This window comes from Phasianus colchicus, chromosome 17 (genome assembly GCF_987193195.1).
Source record: "Phasianus colchicus chromosome 17, bPhaCol1.hap1.1, whole genome shotgun sequence".
Lineage (NCBI taxonomy): Eukaryota > Metazoa > Chordata > Aves > Galliformes > Phasianidae > Phasianus > Phasianus colchicus.
The window spans coordinates 9,754,252-9,774,225 of NC_143452.1; the positions used below are offsets into that span (position 1 = coordinate 9,754,252).

Here is a 19,974-nt window from a genome sequence, read left to right on the forward strand (position 1 = left end):
GTACATACTCCTGAGGCTGTGCCCATGCCCGGGGGGGGCCCTGCTAACGTCCCCCCTGGCATGATTTCCCTTCCACCTCTGCGCAAAACTGGTGATGCTTGAGCAAAAGAAAAGTGCAATAGCAGCAGAGCCGCATTGGACCCCCACCTGCTCTTGGACCCCCATGGCTGCAGCCTCCCAGGACGGTGTTCCCAATGATGCTCGTCCGGTGCAGGCAGCCTTGAGAGGTGGGAAGGGACAGGGGACAGCAAGGCCTGGCAGCAGACATTGGGTGGCACTTTTTGCTGTAGCATTGGGCTGCATGGGGCTGTGCATCAGCAGGGACATGCCTTGAGATGTGTGTGGTGCAGGGTTTTTGTGGTGGCACAAGGAGGGGACGGTGCCCGGGTGCTAGAGTTGATGGGAGAGGGGTTGCTGCAGGATGGGTCCGGTTTGTGGGTTTAACTGAAAGTTGCAGAATGATGTGAGCGTGGTGAGGGTGAGGGATGGAAGGGCGTGCGGTGGGACAGAGCAGTGCCTGAGGGCACTTGGGGGGTCCTCATCCCTTGCCCATCCCAAAGATGCTGATTTGGGATTGGGGGAGCGGGTGTTTGGTCACCCAGTCCTGTGCTGGGCTGCGGGCAGTGTGCAATGGGGACACGGGGTCAGCATCAAGTGACAATCATGGGTCCTGCTTTCGGGTGAGTCCCCACTGCTGGGCACGTTGCAAGCCGAGCCTTGGGGCAGGGTCACTGCAGGGCATTCTGCCATCCTCGCTTTATTTTGTGTCTGTATTCCCACACTGGTGTCATTCTGGCACCTGGCTTGGAGGAAGCGCCCCAGACCGAGATGTGTCTGCGCAGACAAGAACCAGGCTACCTCTGTCCCTGGGTTGTGGACACATCTCGCTGTGGTTTTCTCTTGGTAACAGAGCAGAAAACCTTAATTCTGGTTTTCCTGCATTCTTCCCCATAACGGGGCTCAGGAAGGCGACCTTTGAGGGAGGAGAGGTTCTGCTTTTACTTTGTTCGATTGAAATCTCAGCCCTCGGTTTCCTTCGCTGCTCTTCACAGCCCATCTCGGCACCATCCCCTGCTTGGGAACGACTCACATCCTTTCCCACCGATGCATTGCTGCAGATGGGGACAGCAGCAGAAAAAGAGCTGAGCAAAAAAACGGGGGGGGGGGAGGTGAGCAGGGACGGCGTCCTGCCCTGCAGGGTGCTCTGATAGAGGGGAGCTGGGGATGGGTTGGGGTATGGGGACAGTGCTCCTGGCACCAGGCTGTGCTCCCAGCCTGCAGCTGGCTGGGGAGCACCTCTGAGCCCCGTGTGAAAATGGATCCCTGGGGAAAGGGAACATTTTTATGAGGAATTGAACTCTGCAGAGTTGGAGTTTTTCCCCTTAGGAGGTATTTTTTTCCCCCAGTCGTCATTATTCAGTGAGGAATGTGTTCTCCCACTGCTTTCTTAATAACAGTTGAGGCAAAAAAAAAAAAAAAAAAAAAAGGAAAACCAACCTATGAGTGATCATAGAAGTGCAGGGAGGTGCTCCTCCCCAAGCAGTAATGGGCAGGGCTGGGTTTGGAGGCAGCTGGGAGCTTTGGGGCAGAGCGAGCACACATCCCTTGTGCCCAGGTCTGCCCCAGCCCCATCCTAGTAATGCAGAGAAACGTTTTGCTTCTCTTTGCTTTGCTCTGAGCACCTTGATTTCCCGTTCCAAAGCAGCACTGGGTTGGTGCTGGCTGTGTGCTCTGGGGCAGCACCAGCAGCCAGGGCTGAGATCGGTGTGATACGGTGAGCTCGGCATCTCCTTATCCCCTTCCCGCTGGAATCCCCTGCTCCTGGGCACCACAGCCCCACATCCTGCACCTGCAGCACCACCAAAACTCATCTTCACACCTCCCACAGCCGCACATCACTCAGGATAAGGGCTACACCTGCGTGCGTGGGGCTGGGACCCATCCCTCCACACAGCCCACCCCAGCAAGGGCTCCGACAGCACCCAGCACCGGCGGTACCCACGCCATGGAGCACTGACAGCACAGGGGGGGCAGGAAGGAGCCCCCCCATCCCCATGGTGCCATAGCCCTGCTCCCCAGGCCCCCCCAGCTGCACTGTCCCCCTCTGCCCATCAACGCTGGGCCCGTTCTGCTCCTTCCTTTCTCTCCTCACAGCACCCATCCCACGGCATACCCGAATGTCTCTGTCAGTCGATGCCAGTTATTAGTGCATTAAGTGTATTTTGGGGAAAAAAAAAAAAAAAAAAAATTAAAAAAAAAAATTAAGAATTTTCAATTTATCACTTGTAACCATATATATAAATATATAAATATATATATTAAAAAAAAAAAAGTGTTTATTTGCAAAAAAAAAAAAGAAAAAAAAATCTGTTTTAACAGTAAACTATCTTATAATGAACTCCCGATTTGTGCAGATCCGTTCTTTTGTTAATCATTGACAAATCCTCAGCTGCGGAGCACCGCAGCACGCAGCTATCAGCGCCGGGGAGGGAGCACTCCATGTACTGTATGTATGAAAAGCAGCTGTATCGAATAAATGTTTATTGATTTTTTATTGTGGTCATCGTCGTCGTTTGCTGGGTGATGACATCTGCGATGAGGTGGAGCTTTGCAAGGGGGGTTTCCTTCCTCGTGTTCACTCTGCTTTTAGCACTGAGTTATCCCGGAGGAGCCCTGCCCAAGGAGGCTGTGGATGCCCCATCCCTGCAGGCATTCAGGGCCGGGCTGGACGTGGCTCTGGGCAGCCTGGTCTGCTGGTTGGCGACCCTGCACATAGCAGGGGGTTGAAACGAGACGATCGTTGTCGTCCTTTGCAACCCAGGCCATTTTATGATTCAATGATTCTGCGGGGCTCCCAGGTGGGAAGGCACGCATCAGCATCCCCGGTTCCGCCCACCCCGTCTCCGACCCCTTGAGCACCAACCTGTGCCCACGACACCCACCGGAGCCTCACCGCACCTCTGCACGCCCGCGGCAGCCGCCCGTCCCCGCATCCTCCTCCCGCACTACAAGTCCCGGAGATCCCCGCGGCAGCTCCGCCCCTCCCGGCCCCGTTCCGCACCTCCCGCCCGGCCTCTCCCGGCAGCGCTATGGCCGCGGCCCCGGCGGCCGAGGCGGCCCCGGCGGCGGACGCGAGGTACGGGCGGTGCGGGGCGATGCGGGGCGCGGTGCGGGGCCGGATGGATCCGCGCTTCTACCGCCAACGCGCAGCTCCGCGCGGAGCCGAACGCGTCCCCGGGTGGGTCGGGCTCTGAGTCAGCGCCGGGGGGATCGGGGGCCCGTCCTGCGCTCATCCCGCGGGGCGGGGCTGTGGGTGGCGACCCTGCGGGTGTCCCGGGCCGTGGATGGGGCCGCCGGTGCGGGTGGGGCTGCGCGGTCCGGCGGTGCGTGGTTCCGCCGTTCCCGTGAGCCCCGCTGTGACGCAGCGGCCGTGGGCTGCTCCGCTGGGACGGGTGGCGGCCGTGGGGAGCGTGGCGGTGATCGCCTCCCACCGCCGGGCTGCGGTGCGGCCGCTGAGCAGCGGTGCGGGGCACGAGAAGGGTCCGGAGCAGCGCTGAGCTCCCGGGGAGAAGCGGAGTCCCACGTCCCGCACAGAGCCCCGCATCCCGCACCTCTCAGGGCATCCCCATCTCTTCCCCCTGCGACGATCTCAGTTCTTCTTTAGCCCGAGCCCTCCGCTCCTGCGGCCCATCCTTGTGTCCCGAGGCCACGGGTGGGATCTTAGAAACCTTCTGGTAGGAAAAGATGAAATCCCGAGCCGATCATCCCGCACGGGAGCTGAGAGCGCGGGGTGAGATGCGGGCTGTGCTGCGCCCTGTCGGACGAAGGCAGGAGAAGCACCGGCTGCGCGATGGGGGACGATGGCACGTGGGCAAGGACGGCTGCGTTCCGGTTTCTGATCCCTTTCTTTTTTTTTGTTTTGGGAAAGAATAGAAATCGCTGCGGAAGGGAATTTTATTCTTAAGCTTCTGAGTGTGCTTTCCCAGAGCAGGAAGGGGAGTTGGCTGCAGGGCTGCGGTGCTGGGGATGCACCCCCGGGTCCCGCTGTCCCCATATTTCCCAGCACCGTGCCGGCACTGCTGGAGTCCCGCGCTCATCCCGTGCTGCACGTGGCATTGGCACTGTCCTACAGCACTGTGCACGGGGACAGCAGGGTCCCCATGTCCCCAAAGGAGGAGGAGGAGGAGGAGGAAGGTCCTGCCCCATCTCCAAACCTTCCCCTGCCCGGTGCCTGCATTGCCCCTCGGAGCTGTCACCTGCCCGTGCAGGGGGTGATTAAATGACTAGGAATGCGTCCCCAAAGCTGTACCCGCTGTCACCTGGCGTAGCACTGCATTCTCGAGCACTGCAGAACGAACCTTTGGATCCCCAACCCCTGCGTTGGGCTGAGAGCTGCCGAAATGCCGGGAGGGGGGGGAAGGGGAGGGGCGGCAGCGGGCGGCCGGGACCCGACCGAGCAGCGTTATTCTTAGTGCCGGTGTTGAGTTTCGCACTTGTTTACTGCTGTGGCTCTTCCCATGGAGCCGGAGGGGCTCCGAGCCGGACGCCGTGGGCTGTGGGAGGCTCAGAGCCCCCCCAGTGCCCCCTCTCCATCCCCACCCCAGGACCCCCCCGGCCCCACGCTCACCGTGCTGAGCAGCCCCGTGCTCTGAGTGCCCGATGCAGCCAAAACAGCCACTGTCCAGCAGTTGGTTGTTTGTCTGCGGAGAGGAGGTGTCACCCTTGCCCCCCCCTCCCCTTGTTTTTTTCTTTAATCAAGCCAGTGCTATTAATATCAGGTAATGAACATAATCTCAGTGCTAAGCTATCCTCTTATGCACGCTGAGCTCCCAGCACCTCCCGTCCCGGCGCCGTTTCCCCCTCCCCTCCCGTGCTGCCTGGCTCCGGCCCCCCCGCACTACTTGTGGCCATCCCTGCATGGCTCATCCCCACCGAGCAGCACCGAGCCCCCAGCCATGAGCAGCCCCCCCACCTACGGCAGCGTCCGCTTCTCAGGCTGCCGAGCCCTGGCACCTGCGGGCAGGTGAGCTCCCTTTTATGGGGTGGGTTTGAGGTTAGGGTTAAGGGTTTTTCCCAAGAAGAGGGGAGTGGGCATTGGGGCACAAGGGACCCTCCAACACCATGGGGCTCTCTAAGCAAATAAAGGGGATGCACGGGCAGTGGGGGTAGCAGAGGATCCCCAACCCCAAGAGGAGGTCGGGGTGCCCCAAGCCCCAAGCAGGGCTCTGCAGGAGGGTTCCCCACCCCGGGTGACGTTTCCATTTGGGTTTACCTTGTCCTGCTGTCATGCTGCTCGGAGCGAAGGGCCCCACAGGGCTGTGTGTGGGACAAGGACAGCACTGCCCTCGCTGCAGCCCTCCTGCAGGATCCACCCGGTGCACAGAGCAGCGCTGTGGGCACTGCTATTAATAGGGCCCAGGGCTCTGCACCGGGTCAGGAGTGCAGCCCTGAGTGGTGGGAAGGGACAGGAGGAAATGGGGAGTGGAGAGGAGCAGGAGGTGGTCGGGGCAGCCCTGAGGCCACGCAGGGAATTTGTGACCTTTGCAGAGCTCCAAAGCGGTCGCTCAGTGCTGTTTATCTGAGATAAATCATGGGAACGTTGGTTTGAGAGGCAGAGTGCAGAATTTACATAGAAGTCAATAAGGGTGCGGGTGAGATGAGGCAAAGCAGAGAGGCTCTGGAAATAGGATTAGGGCTCCCTGGGTCCAGGAGCACACTGCACGTGGATGGCAGCCCTGCAGCTCTGCGGGATGGGGCAGCATGAGCAGCACTTGTGCCACTGCCATCCTGGGATCATTGGGGTATTCATGGGCTGGGGGCAAGCTGGGGGCTGGCAGGGATGCAGCTCTGAGCAGAAGGTGCTGATTGGGTAATGCTGGTGGTGGTTGAGAGCTCCTGTGCTGGAGGGGGCTGGGTTGCACTGGGTGCAGTGGATGCCCTGGTTGCAGTGGAAACACTGGGCAGCTTTACACACAGATGGCCGGTCTGAAATTTTGGTCATTATCTAGCATTATTCTAAAAAGGGCCGTGGGAGGGAAGGGAACTAATCTGAATGCTGAAACAGCTTAAAATCCAACAAAATCTGCAAAACCCTGCAGTTTAAGCCCTCTGAAGAGCAAAACAGAACTGAGAGGCAGCAAAGCCCCAGCCAAGCTGTACTTATTGGCACCGGAGCTCTCGGACATAGAAATATTGTCCCTACCCAATCCCACCTCTGTGTCCCATGGGTGTTTGGGGGGGAAAAAGACTGGTTTTTCAATGCTGGCTTTGGAGAAGCAGGACAAGCAGCTCTGGCTCTGGGTGTCAATCACTCTGCCATGGCCACGCACACACAACTTATCTCCTGCCCTTATCACCTCGCAGCCGCCGTGTCCTGCTGCCAAGTGCCAGCTCTGGGCTCCATTTGCTCCTCTCCCTCCTGATGCAGATAAGAGGGAGCTCTCAGCAGCTGCAGCCCGCACAGCAACGCAGCCCCAGGAGGGGCGTTCCTGCCTGCAGCCCCACTGCCTGGTGCTGGGAAGCCTCATGGGATGGTCCTGAAGGGTCTCAGCCCTATATAGGATGGGATTTGGGCAGAGTTGGAGGGCTGCAGGTGGGGTTGCCGTGCTCGTTCAACCCACTGCTCCTTCTCTCTCCCCAGCAACAGCAGCGCCGAGTCGCTGGACCGGCTGTACCCGGCGGTGGGCTCCTCCAAGCCACCCCGAAAACGGACCACCAGCCAGTGCAAGTCGGAGCCCCCGCTGCTGCGCACCAGCAAAAGGACCATCTACACCGCTGGGCGGCCGCCCTGGTACAATGAGCACGGCACGCAGTCCAAGGAGGCCTTTGTCATAGGTGGGCATGGGTGGCTGCGTCCCACCACTGTTGGGCTGTTGGTGCTGCTGGGGGAGCCTGGGAGGGTTCCTGCTATCGCCATGCTCCCACAGCCTCAGAATTGTGGAGTCACGGAGTCGTGATGGTTGGAGATGATCATCCAGTCCAAGTGGGTTGGAGCTGAATTGTCTTTAAGGTCCTTTCCAATGCAAGGCATTCTATGATCAGTGAGGCGGAGCTGGCCTTGGAGGCAGGTCAGGGCTCTGTGGCCCCATCCCTTCTTTCTGGCAGGTCTGGGAGGGGGCAGCGCCTCTGGGAAGACCACAGTGGCCACCATGATCATCGAGGCTCTGGATGTCCCTTGGGTGGTTCTGCTCTCCATGGATTCCTTCTACAAGGTGAGGCTGCGCAGCCCTATGCGGAAACGTGGTGGGGATGAGGCGGCATCCTCCTGCTTTTCCCTGGCCCCGTGGCATTGGGGCAGGAGGAGACGTGGCACAGCAGTGGGGCGATGGTGATCTGGGGCTGCAGAGTGGATGGCCGCTCACTGACCCATCTTTGGGGCCAGGTGCTGACCAAGCAGCAGCAGGAGCAGGCAGCCAGCAATGACTTCAACTTTGACCACCCCGATGCCTTTGACTTTGACCTCATCATCGCCACCCTGAAGAAGCTGAAGCAAGGCAAGAGTGTGAAGATCCCCATCTACGACTTCACCACCCACAGCCGGAAGAAGGAATGGGTATGGGACATCGAGGGGCATGGGATGAGGTGGGGGGCTGCCAACTCTGTACAGCCTGCCAGCAGATTGCAAGGGCAGCGGGCTGCACAGAAGAGAAAACCTATGGGTTGTGCCTGTGTCACAGAGCTCTTTGAGTCCTACAAGTGATTCCAAAGCACAAGAAATAGAGGAGCTGATCATTCATTGTGTTATCATTTTCCCTGGAGTGTGGTATCTCTCCACACATTCTCTATCCAACCACATCGATTTTTGCCTCTGCAGAAAACCCTCTATGGTGCCAATGTGATTATTTTTGAAGGTATCATGGCATTCGCGGACAAGGAGCTGCTGAAGGTGAGGCAGCCTCATCCTGCAGCCCGGGCTTTGCTGGCTGCAGTGGGTATGCTGGGTGTATATCTTGCCCTGACTATACTGGTTGCAATACTGGTTGCAGTGGGTGTATTGAGTGTACCAGTTGCAATGGGTGTCCTGGTTGCAGTGGGGGCACTGGGTGCACTGTCCTCTCACGCTGCATCACCATCGCCTGCATGCCCACCCTGCATGCCCCATCCTGATGTTCCACAGCAGGGGAGGAGCCCCAGGCAGACGTAGAGCACAGGGCCATGCCTCAGCCATTCCTTCCCAGGAATTTGGAGCCAAGTTGTGAGCTGGTCCTTGGCTGCAAAGGTGTATCAACATGACCAGAAGTACCTCCGTGCTGCCCGGCTCAGCTTGCCGCAAAGCTGGCTGCAGCCATGCTCTGCTGAGCCCGGTGTTCCCAGGCTGACCTCGTCCAGCACTTCAGGCATTCCTGAGAAGTGCTCGGCTGCATGAGAACCCTATAGGCTCATAGCCATGCACAAGCATAGCCAAGCTCAGTCTAGGAAGTTCCCTTCCCTGCCAAGGGCGCGTTTGCACTGCACTTTCCTGGAGCAACGATGACCTCCAGTGGACAGCTGAGTGCATCCCCAAGCAGCTCTCTTTCTACGCATCCTTCAACCAAGGGCATCCCAGCCCCCTGAAACGACATCCCCCAAAGTGCTGGGGCTGCACAGTGTGGGTGGAGGTGTGTCCTGGAGCTGGACGGGTTTTGGGGTTGGCTGGAGCTTCAGCTGGTGTGGTTTGTTTCCACTGCTCTCCTTCCAGCTCCTCGACCTGAAGATCTTTGTGGACACGGACTCGGACATCCGCTTGGTGCGCCGCCTGCGCAGGGACATCAGTGAGCGCGGCCGTGACATCGAGGGAGTCATCAAGCAGTACAACAAGTTTGTGAAGCCTGCCTTTGACCAGTACATCCAGCCCACCATGCGGCTGGCTGACATCGTCGTGCCTCGAGGTACCCCACGTCCTTATGCTAAATGGTTCTGTCAGGGCTCTGTTTTAGGCTCAGTTCTCTTTAATGTTTTCATCAGTGATTGGATGTAGGGATAGAAGGCGTTGTGGACAAGCTTGCTGACAAGCATGGGATCATTAATGTTGGAAAAGACCTCTCAAATCCCTGAGTCCAACCTCACCCCACCGTGCCCACTGACCCTATCCCTCAGTGCCACATCTCCACAGCTCTGGAACACCTGCAGGGACAGCACTAAATTAGGAGCTGTTGACCCCATTTAGAGTGGAGAGGCCTTGCAGAGAGATGTAGACAGATTGGAGAGCTGGGCAGTCATCAACTGCATGGAGTTTAACAAGAGCAGGTTCTGGATTCTGCAGCAGGGCAGGGAGGCTGACACTGTGGCCACACCTCACTGTTTATTTCTGGTTTTGTTTCACTCCAGGGAGTGGAAACACAGTGGCCATTGATCTGATCGTCCAGCACGTGCACAGCCAGCTGGAGGAGGTATGTCCTGGCTCCGGCCCCATGAACTGCTCTGTGCCTTGCTTCTCCGTGTCCCAGTGCTCCGCTGGGAACAAACCCACCTCACACACTGCAGTGCCCTGGGGGCAGCAAGCCATGCAGGGACAAAGCATCCTGCCTGGCTCCAACACCTCTGCGCTCTGGCTCTGGCTTCTCCTCTTCACCGCCTGCAGCCATTGCTGCAGCATTCCCAGTCCAGAGCTCTGTTTTCCACTTCAGTGCTGGGTGCAGCCCATGAGTGTGAATCCCAAAGCTTTGCCACAGCTTACTTGCAGCCTGAGCCATGTCCTTCCCTACTGCTGACCACAGAGAGTCATATATTGTATGGTTCTGAGCCTTGAGCCTGGGACCCATCCGCCAAAGGACACAGTTATGTGTTGCCATCCCTGAGCCACGCAGCTTCCTCCCACCCTACTCGTAGCTTTGATGTTGAAGCTGTGACGATGCTCAGGGCGATGCCCTGGGACATTGATGGCTTTATAAGTAAAGGGCTCAATTCCAGCAGACGTTCCTGAGCCCCAGATGAGCTCCGTGCAGCCCCAGGGCCGGCTGCTCCTGTGCTACAGCACGGTGGGAGCTTCCCTTGGGCGCTCACTCCCTGCAGCCAGGGCTTTCTGGCTTCCCCAGTTCACAGCAATACACTCTGGCAGTGGCAGGGGGGTTGGAGATTCATGATCCTTGAGGTCCCTTCCAACCCTGGCAATTCTCTGATTCTGTGATTCTGTGAATCTAAACCCTGCTTCTAGGACACAGAGCTCAGCCCAGAGCCCTGGGAGTTCTGCAGCCAGCAAACACGGCAGCTCCTGCCCAGAGCAAGGGCTTGGCCGGGGCTTAACGTTTCTTTGGGGAGGGGAAGAAGGGGAAAAAAAACTACATGTGAATGCAGGAAAATATTCCTATTTTTCCTTTTCTTTTGTCTTGAAACGCCCCTGGTGTTGGCAATGCTTAATACCGGTTGCATTGTGTCTTTGTGTTGCTGCCGCAGCGTGAACTCAGTGTCAGGTAAGAGCCCCTAACTCTGTCCTGTCCGTGCAGCCCGAGGCATTTCCAATGCCAGGCACTGCTTGGCCAAACCCTGACCTGCAGGCAGGTGTAAGGCCACCTGTAAGGCCATCCTGTCCCTGGTCATGGGAGAGGCTCTGCAGCAGCACTCTGTGTTCAGACATCAGCTCCTATTGCCCTTCCATAAGACAAACGTTCTGACCCACCTTCCAAACCCTGGTGGATGCTTTAAAGCATGCAGCCATTTACTTCCCTTCCAGTGTTTGGATCCAGATGGGCCATGTTTCCATTAGGCAGTCAGCTGGGTTCACAGGTATTTGTGTAGGAGGCAGAGCAGCATGTTACTGCTCGGGTTTCCATTTAGATCTTCACTGTTATATGGAGACACTTAGGGAAATAACCCAAAAACTTAACTTTGGCACACAAAAGCTTTCAAAATAAGAAAGATGAGCAGGAAAAGGGTCTCTTCTTTACTTCTGCTCAAGCCATTTGTTTCCCAGACTGAGCGATTGGATGGTTTATTTTATTTCTTTTTGCTTGCTCATTGGACACCGTGGGGCCTGGCATTTCCATGCAGTGCCATGTAAGCCCCCCATGTGCCTGGAGGTTCAGGTGGGAAGCTGCTCTGCAGCATATGTATATACATGTATGTATAGAAAGACATACCCGTATCAAATTTCCTTTCTCTCCACTGATTCTCTGCTTTAATCAAAGCTGGCCCTCAGTAGAAGTGATCTTTGCACTTCTTGTGCTCCCTAAAGCCCACGTATGGAGCAGTATGTCAGTGTGAGCAGTGCAGTGACAGCCAGCTGAGGAAGTGACTTTGACCTTTAGAGGTACCTCCATGATAACCACAGCCATGGAAATCTTTAAGTTTTTAAGTTCAGTGCCTCCTGGTTCCCATTTATTCCTGTTCCAGAAAATCTGGAAAATACATCCTGTGAAAATCCATTGATGCTCCTGGAGTGCGGGTGGGTGTCGCTGTCTCTTGGCTGTGGGGACACAGCCAGGCCATTGAACAGAACCTGGATGCTCAGACCTGGCCCCAGCTCAAGGTGTCCTCCTGTTTCCCATGTGCCAGGTTGGTGTGCCACTGCCTGGCCTCAGATGCTTCATGGTGAGGTGGTGTGGCTCTGACTCTGCTGCCCAGAGAGCTGTGGGTGCCCCATCCCTGGAGGTGCCCACAGCCATGAATGGACCCTGTGCAGCCTGGTCTATGGGAGGTGTCCCTGTCCATGAGAGTGGTTGGAGCTGGGTGGGCTTTAAGGTCTGTTCCAAGTCAGCCATTCTGCAATGCCATGATTGTGTGGTTGTTAAGGTCCCTTCCAACCCAACCATTCTATGATTCTGCGCAGTGAGTGAATTCTGAGGAGGTTAAAGAGAGCAGTGCCCCAGATCCATGGGTTGTTCCCCACCACTGGCAGCCTCCACTTTGCTCTGCATCCTCTCAGGGTGAAGCTCAGGTCTTGGGGTCATTGCATCCCACCCAGCCCCCCTTATTTAACCACACGTGTGCTGGAGCTGTGGTTACCCACCCTTTGCACCATGCCAGGTGCACAGCAGCACCTGCAGCCTGTTTGCTGTCCCATTTTAGCAATCAGCCTGGCTCAGGGAGCCTCTGCTCGTTTCAGCTGACTTTCCCTCGCCGATCGATCCCCCCCTCCTCTCCCAAGGTCTGGATCAGCTTGGCATGCCCTTTGCCAATTGTGTCTTTAAATATCAGCCCGTGGCGCAGTCTGATAGCCCTTGTTTGAAATGTCAGCTGTGAAAGCCAGCCGCTGTACGTATTTGAAATGCCTTGACTGCATCACTCCTTTGTAGCTGGATGTCTCTTGTCTGCTTCCTGTTTGATAGCATGCTCAACAAAGAGCCAAGGATGTTCCCTGAAGCCTTCCTGAGTGATGGCCACCCCTCTTCTCTCCTTTCTCCTTCTTTTTCTTCTTCCTTTTTTTTTTTTTTTTTTTTTTTTTTCCTTTCAAACCTTTTGTTCCGGGGGGAAAAAATAAGTTTCCAAAGTGAGATGATGTCTTCTTGACGTGCTCATGGCTGCCTGTCTGAATGCTCCGCCGCCTCACTGGGGAGAGGGTGGGAGCATCACTGGTGGCTGCATGACCTGCTGTGCCCGTGTCCATGTATGGTGTGTGAGCCCCCTACGTGGATATCTGGTCCAGGGGAGGCCTTGGAGGTCCTCCCAGCTGCTGGTGATGCTCAGCTCAGGGCTGGGTTTCTCCTACTGTTCCCATTGCTCTGGGCTTTACGGTGTCACCGAGGCTGCAGGAGGTGGGCACCGCCGTGTGCACACTGGGTGGAGGTTGTGCAGGCTTCAGCTCCTGCACGTGCTTTGGGATTGTGGGGCTCGATGGCTCTGGAGGCATCAGGCAGCCCTGCAGTATGGTGCTGGATGGGACCGAGGTGTGACAGTGTCCCTGCGGTGACAGATGGGGCTCAGCATGGAGCTGAACTGGTGCTTTGGGGAGCAGAGGTGACATGGTTTGGTCACCCCGGAAGGGGCGTTGGGGTCTGTATGGAGACGGCCATTCCTGGGCAGCTCCAAGAACCACTGATCCACTGGGACTTTTTTTTCCCCCCTTTGACTAATGCCAGTGCTTTTTCCTTTATTTCATGTCCTGTTTGTCCCTCTCCCTTAAAAACTCTGGTGTCTCCCGTCTTGTCTCCCCGAATGTCCCTCCCACCTGGTGACCAGAGGAAGCTACGCTGGGATATGTGAGGAGACCTCCACTGCTGGCAGCGTTCGGGGTGTGACACTAACAGCATGGCTGGGGCCAGGGCCGTGCAGCGTGAGCGTGCTACTAACCTGGGCTGCACACGGGGTCCTGCTTCTCTGGGGCTTCACAGATCAAAATAGGGTGGGAGGGACCCGAAAGTCTCTTTCTTCATCCCTGAAAGTGATGGTGCTGAACAGCATCCCAAGAAGCAGGGCTGCATCCCCCACCCAGCCCCGCGCGGGGGTTGCAGGAGGTGCAGAAGGTGCAGTGAGGAGCTGCTGACAGCATTCCCCCAGGGTTGCTGACAGCTCGAGATGCAGGGGAGGTGTTCTGGGGCTGCTGCAGGAAGTGGGAAGGTGGGAGCAGGAGCTGGGTCTCAGGGCACATGGAGCTGCCCTCCTGCATGGGGTGGCGGTGACGGGGGGAGAGGCTGCAAATTCAGGGACGTGCCCCAATGCCCTGGGCTGTGCTGGGTTTTGGGACAGCAATTTGGGATGAGAGAGCATACGGGCTCTGCACTGGGAGCAGGCACCCGCATCTGCCAAAGGCAGGGATCAGCTCCTTGCACAATGGCTCACACCATGTGGGTCAGCATCCCCAGGGCCAGAGGGGTCAGGCAGGGCTGTGGGTGGTGTCTGTGTCCCCAGGACCCGTCCCCAGTCTGGGATTGGTGGCAGGAAGGAGGGGGCAGAGCCATGCGGTGCTGCTGCGGCGCGGTCGTGGTGTGGGCATAGCTCTGAGGGCAGCTAACCTGAGTTCTGGTGACTAACGGAGTGAGCTCGCTGGGCTGGTGCGGGGCACTGGGGGGCTGCTGGCCAGAAGGAGCCCTGATGTACCCCCAGGCCTTGGGAATGTCCCATTTTGGCCTTGGTTGGCCAAGACCAACCTGATCGAGCTGCAGGTGTCCCTGTTCATTGCAGGCGAGTTGGATCAGATGGCCATTAAAGGTCCCTTCCAACTTGGACCATTCTGTAATTCCGTGGTGGCTGGAGGCCTCACGCCATCGCGCCCTGCCCTCCTCCGTTCCTACCCAGTCATTTTTCTCTTCCTCTCTGCTTGTGTGCCTGTTTGTGTGCAATTAATGCAGGTTTCTGCTTGGTTTGAAATCTTACTCATCTGCCGCTTCCATCTGTTGGCTCCCTTCTCCCCCTCCCCACCATCTCCCTGCCCAGCTGTGGCCATGGCACATTTGTGGTCTGATGCGTGGCTTTGTGACCCCAGCCCTCCTCCCAGACAAAGGCACTTGCCCATCCTGCCCAGCCCCATGGAAGCCAAAGAGATGTGACCTTCATCTCGTTACTGCCGCTCTCAAGTAGAGAGGTGACTAATGGGGCCCCATTGTGCGCTTCCCCGTGAACGGTGTTCCCTTGATCCAAGAATAGCTTCCAACCCTATTAGTTATATGGAGATGACTCACACAAAGCCAGCCCCGTCCAGCAGCAAAGTCTTGAAGCTGTTCCCAATTTGGCATCGCTGCAACCAGCCCTGAATGGGCCGGATGTGCTCTGAAGCAGCCTTACTGCAGCCCGCCACTGCAGCACTGGGGGAAATGGGGATGGCATCATAGCGCTGAGCTCCTGCCTCACACCCAGCCCTTGTCCTGTGGGGCAGAGACTGCTGTGATGGCCCTTCCTCACCCACCGAGTGGGGGGACCCACCGCCAGGTCCTCTTCCTGAGCAGGGGGAAGTTTTCATATTGTTTTCCATTGAAATTCAGCCACAGTGGGTCGGCCGTGGCTCACTGACCCAGCAGGGAGGGCACGTCCTGGGGCTGCACCGACCACCCCTTCCCTGCCCCTTCAGAAGGTCCTGGGCAGGGCTGGCTGCTCACTGGGCTCGGCCACGTGGCTTTGGGTTGTGTTGAGAGCTGACATCTGGGAGAATGGCTCCGGCCGTGTGCTGTGCCCCGGCCTTCAGGCACCTCCCCGGAGCCCTCCTGACCCTGTGTTTGGTTTCAGGGCCGCCCTGGCCTCTGCCCATCAGTACCACCCCCTTCCGCAGACCCTCAGCGTGCTGAAGAGCACCCCTCAGGTGCGGGGCATGCACACCATCATCAGGTAATGGCGTGGCACCGCGGCTGCTGGGGCGAAGAGGGGGCTTGGCTGGGTGGGCTCAGCTGGCTTTGGGCTTCCGAGTCCCAAGAGTTCTGCTCATTGCCTTTCAGAAACAAGGAGACCAGCAGGGACGAGTTCATTTTCTACTCCAAGAGGCTGATGCGGTTGCTGATTGAGCACGCACTCTCGTTTCTCCCTTTCCAGGTGGGTTCAAGGCTGCACCTAGTGATGAGATTTTGTCCAACCTCAGCTTCTACGCGCTGGTCAGCTTTCCTGACCAGCCCCCTACCTGGCTGTCTGGCAGCAGGGCTCACTGAGAGCCACTGTGGTAATGCTTCTCATGGGGTTTTTGCAGAGCTGCACTGTTCAGACTCCCCAGGGACAGGACTACGAAGGGAGGACATACAGTGGGAAGCAAGTAAGTGGGAGCAAAAGGTGTTATTTTCAAACTTCTGTGTTGGGCTTCACTAAAAGCCCTCTGCATGCACAGAAGAACACTACAGGCATCTTGGGGTTCCTACCAAGCCTGAGTTTGGTACCTTGTGTCAATGGGGCAAGGATGCCACCAGTGCCACCGATGTGCAGCACAAGCCTGTGCTGGAGGGGATGCACTTTGGGGTTGCCCTTTTGAAACCGAATGCTATGTGCCCCCACCTGCCCTCTCACTGCAGATCACCGGGGTGTCCATCCTGCGGGCAGGTGAGACCATGGAGCCAGCACTGCGAGCTGTCTGCAAGGACGTCCGCATCGGGACCATTCTCATTCAGACCAACTGCAACACGGGCGAGCCGGAGGTATGGCATCTCCTGCCCATGGGCATGCACGTGGGGTTGGCTGAAGTAGGTTTTGTCAGTGTATGTGTGCACACAGGGCTGGTTTGGTGTCTGCACTGGTGCCTGGCCCCAGGCTAACAGCTCAGATTGCAGTGGTGGGGACATGGAAAGATCCTTCCCTCCTCCTAAAGATGAGCTGGAATTGCTTTGTTGCCTCCATTCTACACGAGGACAGAGTGCTGTGCAGTGCCCTGAGCTGATCCCTCTCTCCCCTTGCCCAGCTCCACTACCTGCGGCTGCCAAAGGACATCAGTGAGGACCACGTCATCCTGATGGACTGCACGGTCTCCACGGGAGCTGCAGCCATGATGGCTGTGCGGGTGCTGCTGGTACGGAGGGTGTCGGGTGGATGGGGGCCAGAGGGGGGTTTTGCCTCAAGCAGTGTACAAAAGCCCTGCTGAGGGCCTTGCATTAACGCTGAGCCTCCCAAAGGGGGGTGTTGAGGGTCACAGCAAGAGCTGGAATGTCTCCAAGGCGTTGACAAAGCCCTTCCTAGGATACTAGCAGCTTCAATTTAGGTGGTTCATTGGTCTTACACCCACCAAACCCTACACCCAGGGAGAAAAAGTGGCTCCAGGAAGGTTCTCGAGTGCTCTGAGTGCCAGAGTAAGGTCCATACCACATCTCATCCCACACGCTCTGTGCCATTCCTGCAGGATCATGATGTCCCAGAAGACAAGATCTTCCTCCTCTCCCTGCTGATGGCAGAGATGGGTGTCCACTCAGTCGCCTACGCCTTCCCCCGGGTGAAGATCATCACCACAGCTGTGGACAAGAAGGTGAACGACCTCTTCCGGATCATCCCTGGCATTGGTGAGTACCTGAGGAAGAATGTTCGTGTTTCTGGCCTGCTCACCAGATGAGGTGAAGCCCTGTTTGTCAGCAGCTCAGCCTTGTTTTAGTCTGCCCTTGTTTTACTGAGGGACCCTTTGCCTCTCCTGATGGAGAAGCTGGGCTGGGGCAGCTGGGGCAGCTCTGTGCCTCATTCCGTGAGCTGCTGCCTGAAGGAAGCTTGTCCTCAACAAGCTCACTGCGTCCTTCCATCCTCACCTCTGCTGTGCCAGGAAACACCCCTGCCATGGCATGCTAAAACAGTCCCCAGCGTGCTAAAACAGCCTCCGGGCTGCTCCAGTTCTGCTGCTACACAAGTGCAAGCTGTCAGATAAACCTGGTTTTGTTTCCTCGCCTGCTGGGCCAGTCCCAAGCTCTCCAGAGCTTTCTCTCTCCCTTCTCCCCATAGGGAACTTCGGTGATCGGTACTTTGGGACGGATGCTCCTCCTGACTGGAGCGACGATGAGGATGCTCTCAGCACTTAGCTGGGTGGGAGATGCTACTGGCACCAGGCAGCTTCAGCACCGCACCTTAACCCCTCCTGTCCATTGCAGAGATTTCTCCTTTTCTCCTCACCAAGCATATATTTTTTTCAAATCTTTCATCAGAGATCTAGGGCATATTTTTTCAAACACAAATCCTAGTGTGACTTTGTGGACAGCCGCGTGTCCCAGCATAGAGTGGAGTTAATTTATTTTAATTTAACTATTTGCCTATATAACTTATTGGAGATATTTTATAAAAAAAAGTAATAAATTTTTTCTCTGGTTTTCTTGAACGGAGCCATTGCTTGTCATGCCCCAAAGGAATCATAGGGTCATTATGGTTGGAAAAGACCTCTGAGATCCCCAAGCCCAACCCCAGCCCACACCACTGCGACCCTCAGTGCCACATCTCCACAGCTCTGGGACACCTCCAGGGTCAGTGCCCCACCACCCTCTGTGCAGCTGTGCCACTGCATCACTGCTTTTTTGGAGAACAAATTGTTCCTAATATCCCACCTGAATCATAACCCTTTGGGATTGCCCTGCTCATTCTGGGAGCTCCTGGGAGCAGAGAGATGTTGTCACCTTCCTGCAAGGCAGGGTAACCTCCCCCCAATGCAGGTCTCCCTGCTGAACCTCATCAGGAAGAAAACCCACCACTCTTCCCCCACTCCCTCCTCCTGCAGCCTCATGCTAGAGATGCTGTACTGCACTCCAGATCCTGCTGTATCCCTCCTTCCTGCAAGGAGGCTGAAGTTCAGCTTGGATCCTGCTGCACTCGAGCTCAAAAAGCACCAACTCTTCTTCCAGTTCTGCAGCCAGACCGAAGCACATCTCACTCAGCACAGCCTGCTCTCGCTGCATCAGAGCTGTTGGAGGTGCAGGTCCGTAACGGCCTGCAGGAAGCTGCCAGCGGCCAGAGAAACCTCAGTGGGAGGGAGAAGGCAGTCAGAGGAGGCTGTGCTGAGCACAGAGCGTTTTCCTTTCCTGCACGATGCAAAGTATCGATGCCACATCCTTGTGCTGGCAGTAAGCGGGCTGAGACGAGCCCACTCTGCATTGGCCAGGATGGGAGAGGAAGACGGGACATTGTGTTTGGCCACTGCCAAAACAGAGCCTCCGGGTGACAGCTTGGTGTGGGCTCGGCAGCGAGGAGCCCGAAATAACTGCCATCGCTCTGCAGCGCGTTGTGTAAACCCTCCACTGCATTTAAAAGAAAGCAGCTGCCCGAGTTCCTGCAAGCGCACGGTGAAAGCACGAAGCCCTCAGCTTGAAAGCCACGCTCCCAGCCAGCGCCGGCGCTTGATTAGTGCCTCTAAAAATAGCTTCTTGCGTAGGTGGAAGGAGAGCTCATAAGCACAAACACAGGAGAGGCAGACGTGGGGCTTCGGGCTGGGGCAGCGTGCGGCCGGGAGCTGAGCATCGCCGGGCATCGTCTGCTCCCAGAGCGCTGCCTCCGTGCAGCCCAGCTCAGCCCCATGGAGGAATGCCCACCAGCCTGCATATGGCTCCTGCAGACCTCCTGAGGGACACGAGGCTGCGTGTGGTCCTGAGCCCAGTCTGCTCTCAGGGTCCACCCTAAGGGTAAAGGGCCCACTGGGGGGCAATGCACCCCTTCCCACTCAGCATCCTTCATTCCAACCCATGCACCTCGGAGGCCTCATGGACGCGGCAGTTCCCGGTCCCTCAGAACAGCCCCCAGCAGGCAGCATGTCAGCGACAGCCATGGGGCTGTGAGAAGTGTGGGTGCAGCAGGGCTGTGAACCGCCACAGCAGCAAAGGGCGTCCGTCATCTGTGGTCCCTGCAAGCCTGATGGGCACCACCGGCAGCTGTAGGACCCTCCACCACAGGAGGGGAGAACAAGCTCGGGGGGAAGGAGGAGGCACCACATCTTGTTTTGCAGCACATCCAGGCTGCCGAGTGCCACCCACGCACCCATAGCCCCAGCACCCACAGTTGGCACCATGGCAGCACAGCAGGGCACCACGTTCAGGGCCAAGCACTCACACCTGCCCCGTGGGCACGGCCCAGGGCGACCACAACAACCAGAGCTGCTGGAGACCTCTGCACCCTGGGCAGCTCCTGCTTTAACTGCACTGCTTCACCATTTTCCTTTGCACGTCTGCATTTGTCCTCGGCAGATTCACGTTTTCCCTCAGCAGACCTGGACCTTTCCCCCACCAGACACACATTTTCCCTTACCAAATTCACATTTTCCCCCCCAGACCCCCTATTTTCCCTCAGCACACTGCACACCAAACCCCCACATTTGGGCACCACAGTGCTGAATTCCACCTCAAGAACATGGCGCCTTCCCTCCTCACCCCTGCCCACCCTGCCCCACTGGCGGCAGAATCGTTAAATTTAGCAGCACGTGCCACAGTGGGCGGCCTTGTCCCATCCCTGCTGCCATCACCCTTGCCGCCAGCCAACTGCAGGATGTGGTGCTACCTTGGGAGGCGCCATCTTAGGAGGCCGCCATCTTGAGAGGCGCCATCTTGGGAGGTCGCCATCTTGGGAGGCCGCCATCTCCCTCTCCCCACTCCGCCATTGCCATCACTTCAAGCTGAACTTTCTTCTGCGTGTGACAAACTGCTGGTGGCAAACACACCACCTCGGAAACACCGCGTGGGTGGTGGGCGGCTCCTCCCCACC

General features: G+C 57.3%; 1 protein-coding gene and 1 long non-coding RNA gene across 4 annotated transcripts; one reads left to right on the forward strand and one right to left on the reverse strand.

Annotated features, from left to right (window-relative positions):
* Positions 1–2,528: 2,528 nt before the first annotated feature.
* LOC149915625 (uncharacterized) lies at positions 2,529–5,969 on the reverse strand. 2 transcript variants are annotated; one of them, XR_016472001.1, is made up of 3 exons: positions 5,273–5,969; positions 2,943–3,939; positions 2,529–2,766 (listed from the first exon to the last, which is right to left on the reverse strand). It is a non-coding gene; the product is annotated as an uncharacterized LOC149915625 (long non-coding RNA). The 2 variants fall into 2 exon arrangements; XR_016472002.1 differs by having other exon boundaries at positions 2,924–3,939.
* On the forward strand, positions 4,782–17,590 carry UCKL1 (uridine-cytidine kinase 1 like 1). 2 transcript variants are annotated; one of them, XM_031589517.2, is made up of 15 exons: positions 4,782–5,023; positions 6,641–6,834; positions 7,105–7,211; positions 7,382–7,552; positions 7,814–7,885; positions 8,678–8,867; positions 9,307–9,368; positions 13,093–13,112; positions 15,073–15,171; positions 15,279–15,372; positions 15,524–15,586; positions 15,840–15,962; positions 16,223–16,330; positions 16,658–16,814; positions 17,242–17,590. In XM_031589517.2, the coding sequence occupies exons 1-15, from the start codon at positions 4,782–4,784 to the stop codon at positions 17,316–17,318; spliced, it is 1,779 nt and encodes a 592-aa protein (XP_031445377.1). In that variant the 3' UTR covers positions 17,319–17,590. The 2 variants fall into 2 exon arrangements, with proteins under 2 accessions (XP_031445377.1, XP_031445385.1); XM_031589525.2 differs by lacking the exon at positions 13,093–13,112 and adding an exon at positions 10,372–10,388 and having other exon boundaries at positions 17,242–17,589.
* Positions 17,591–19,974: the final 2,384 nt, after the last annotated feature.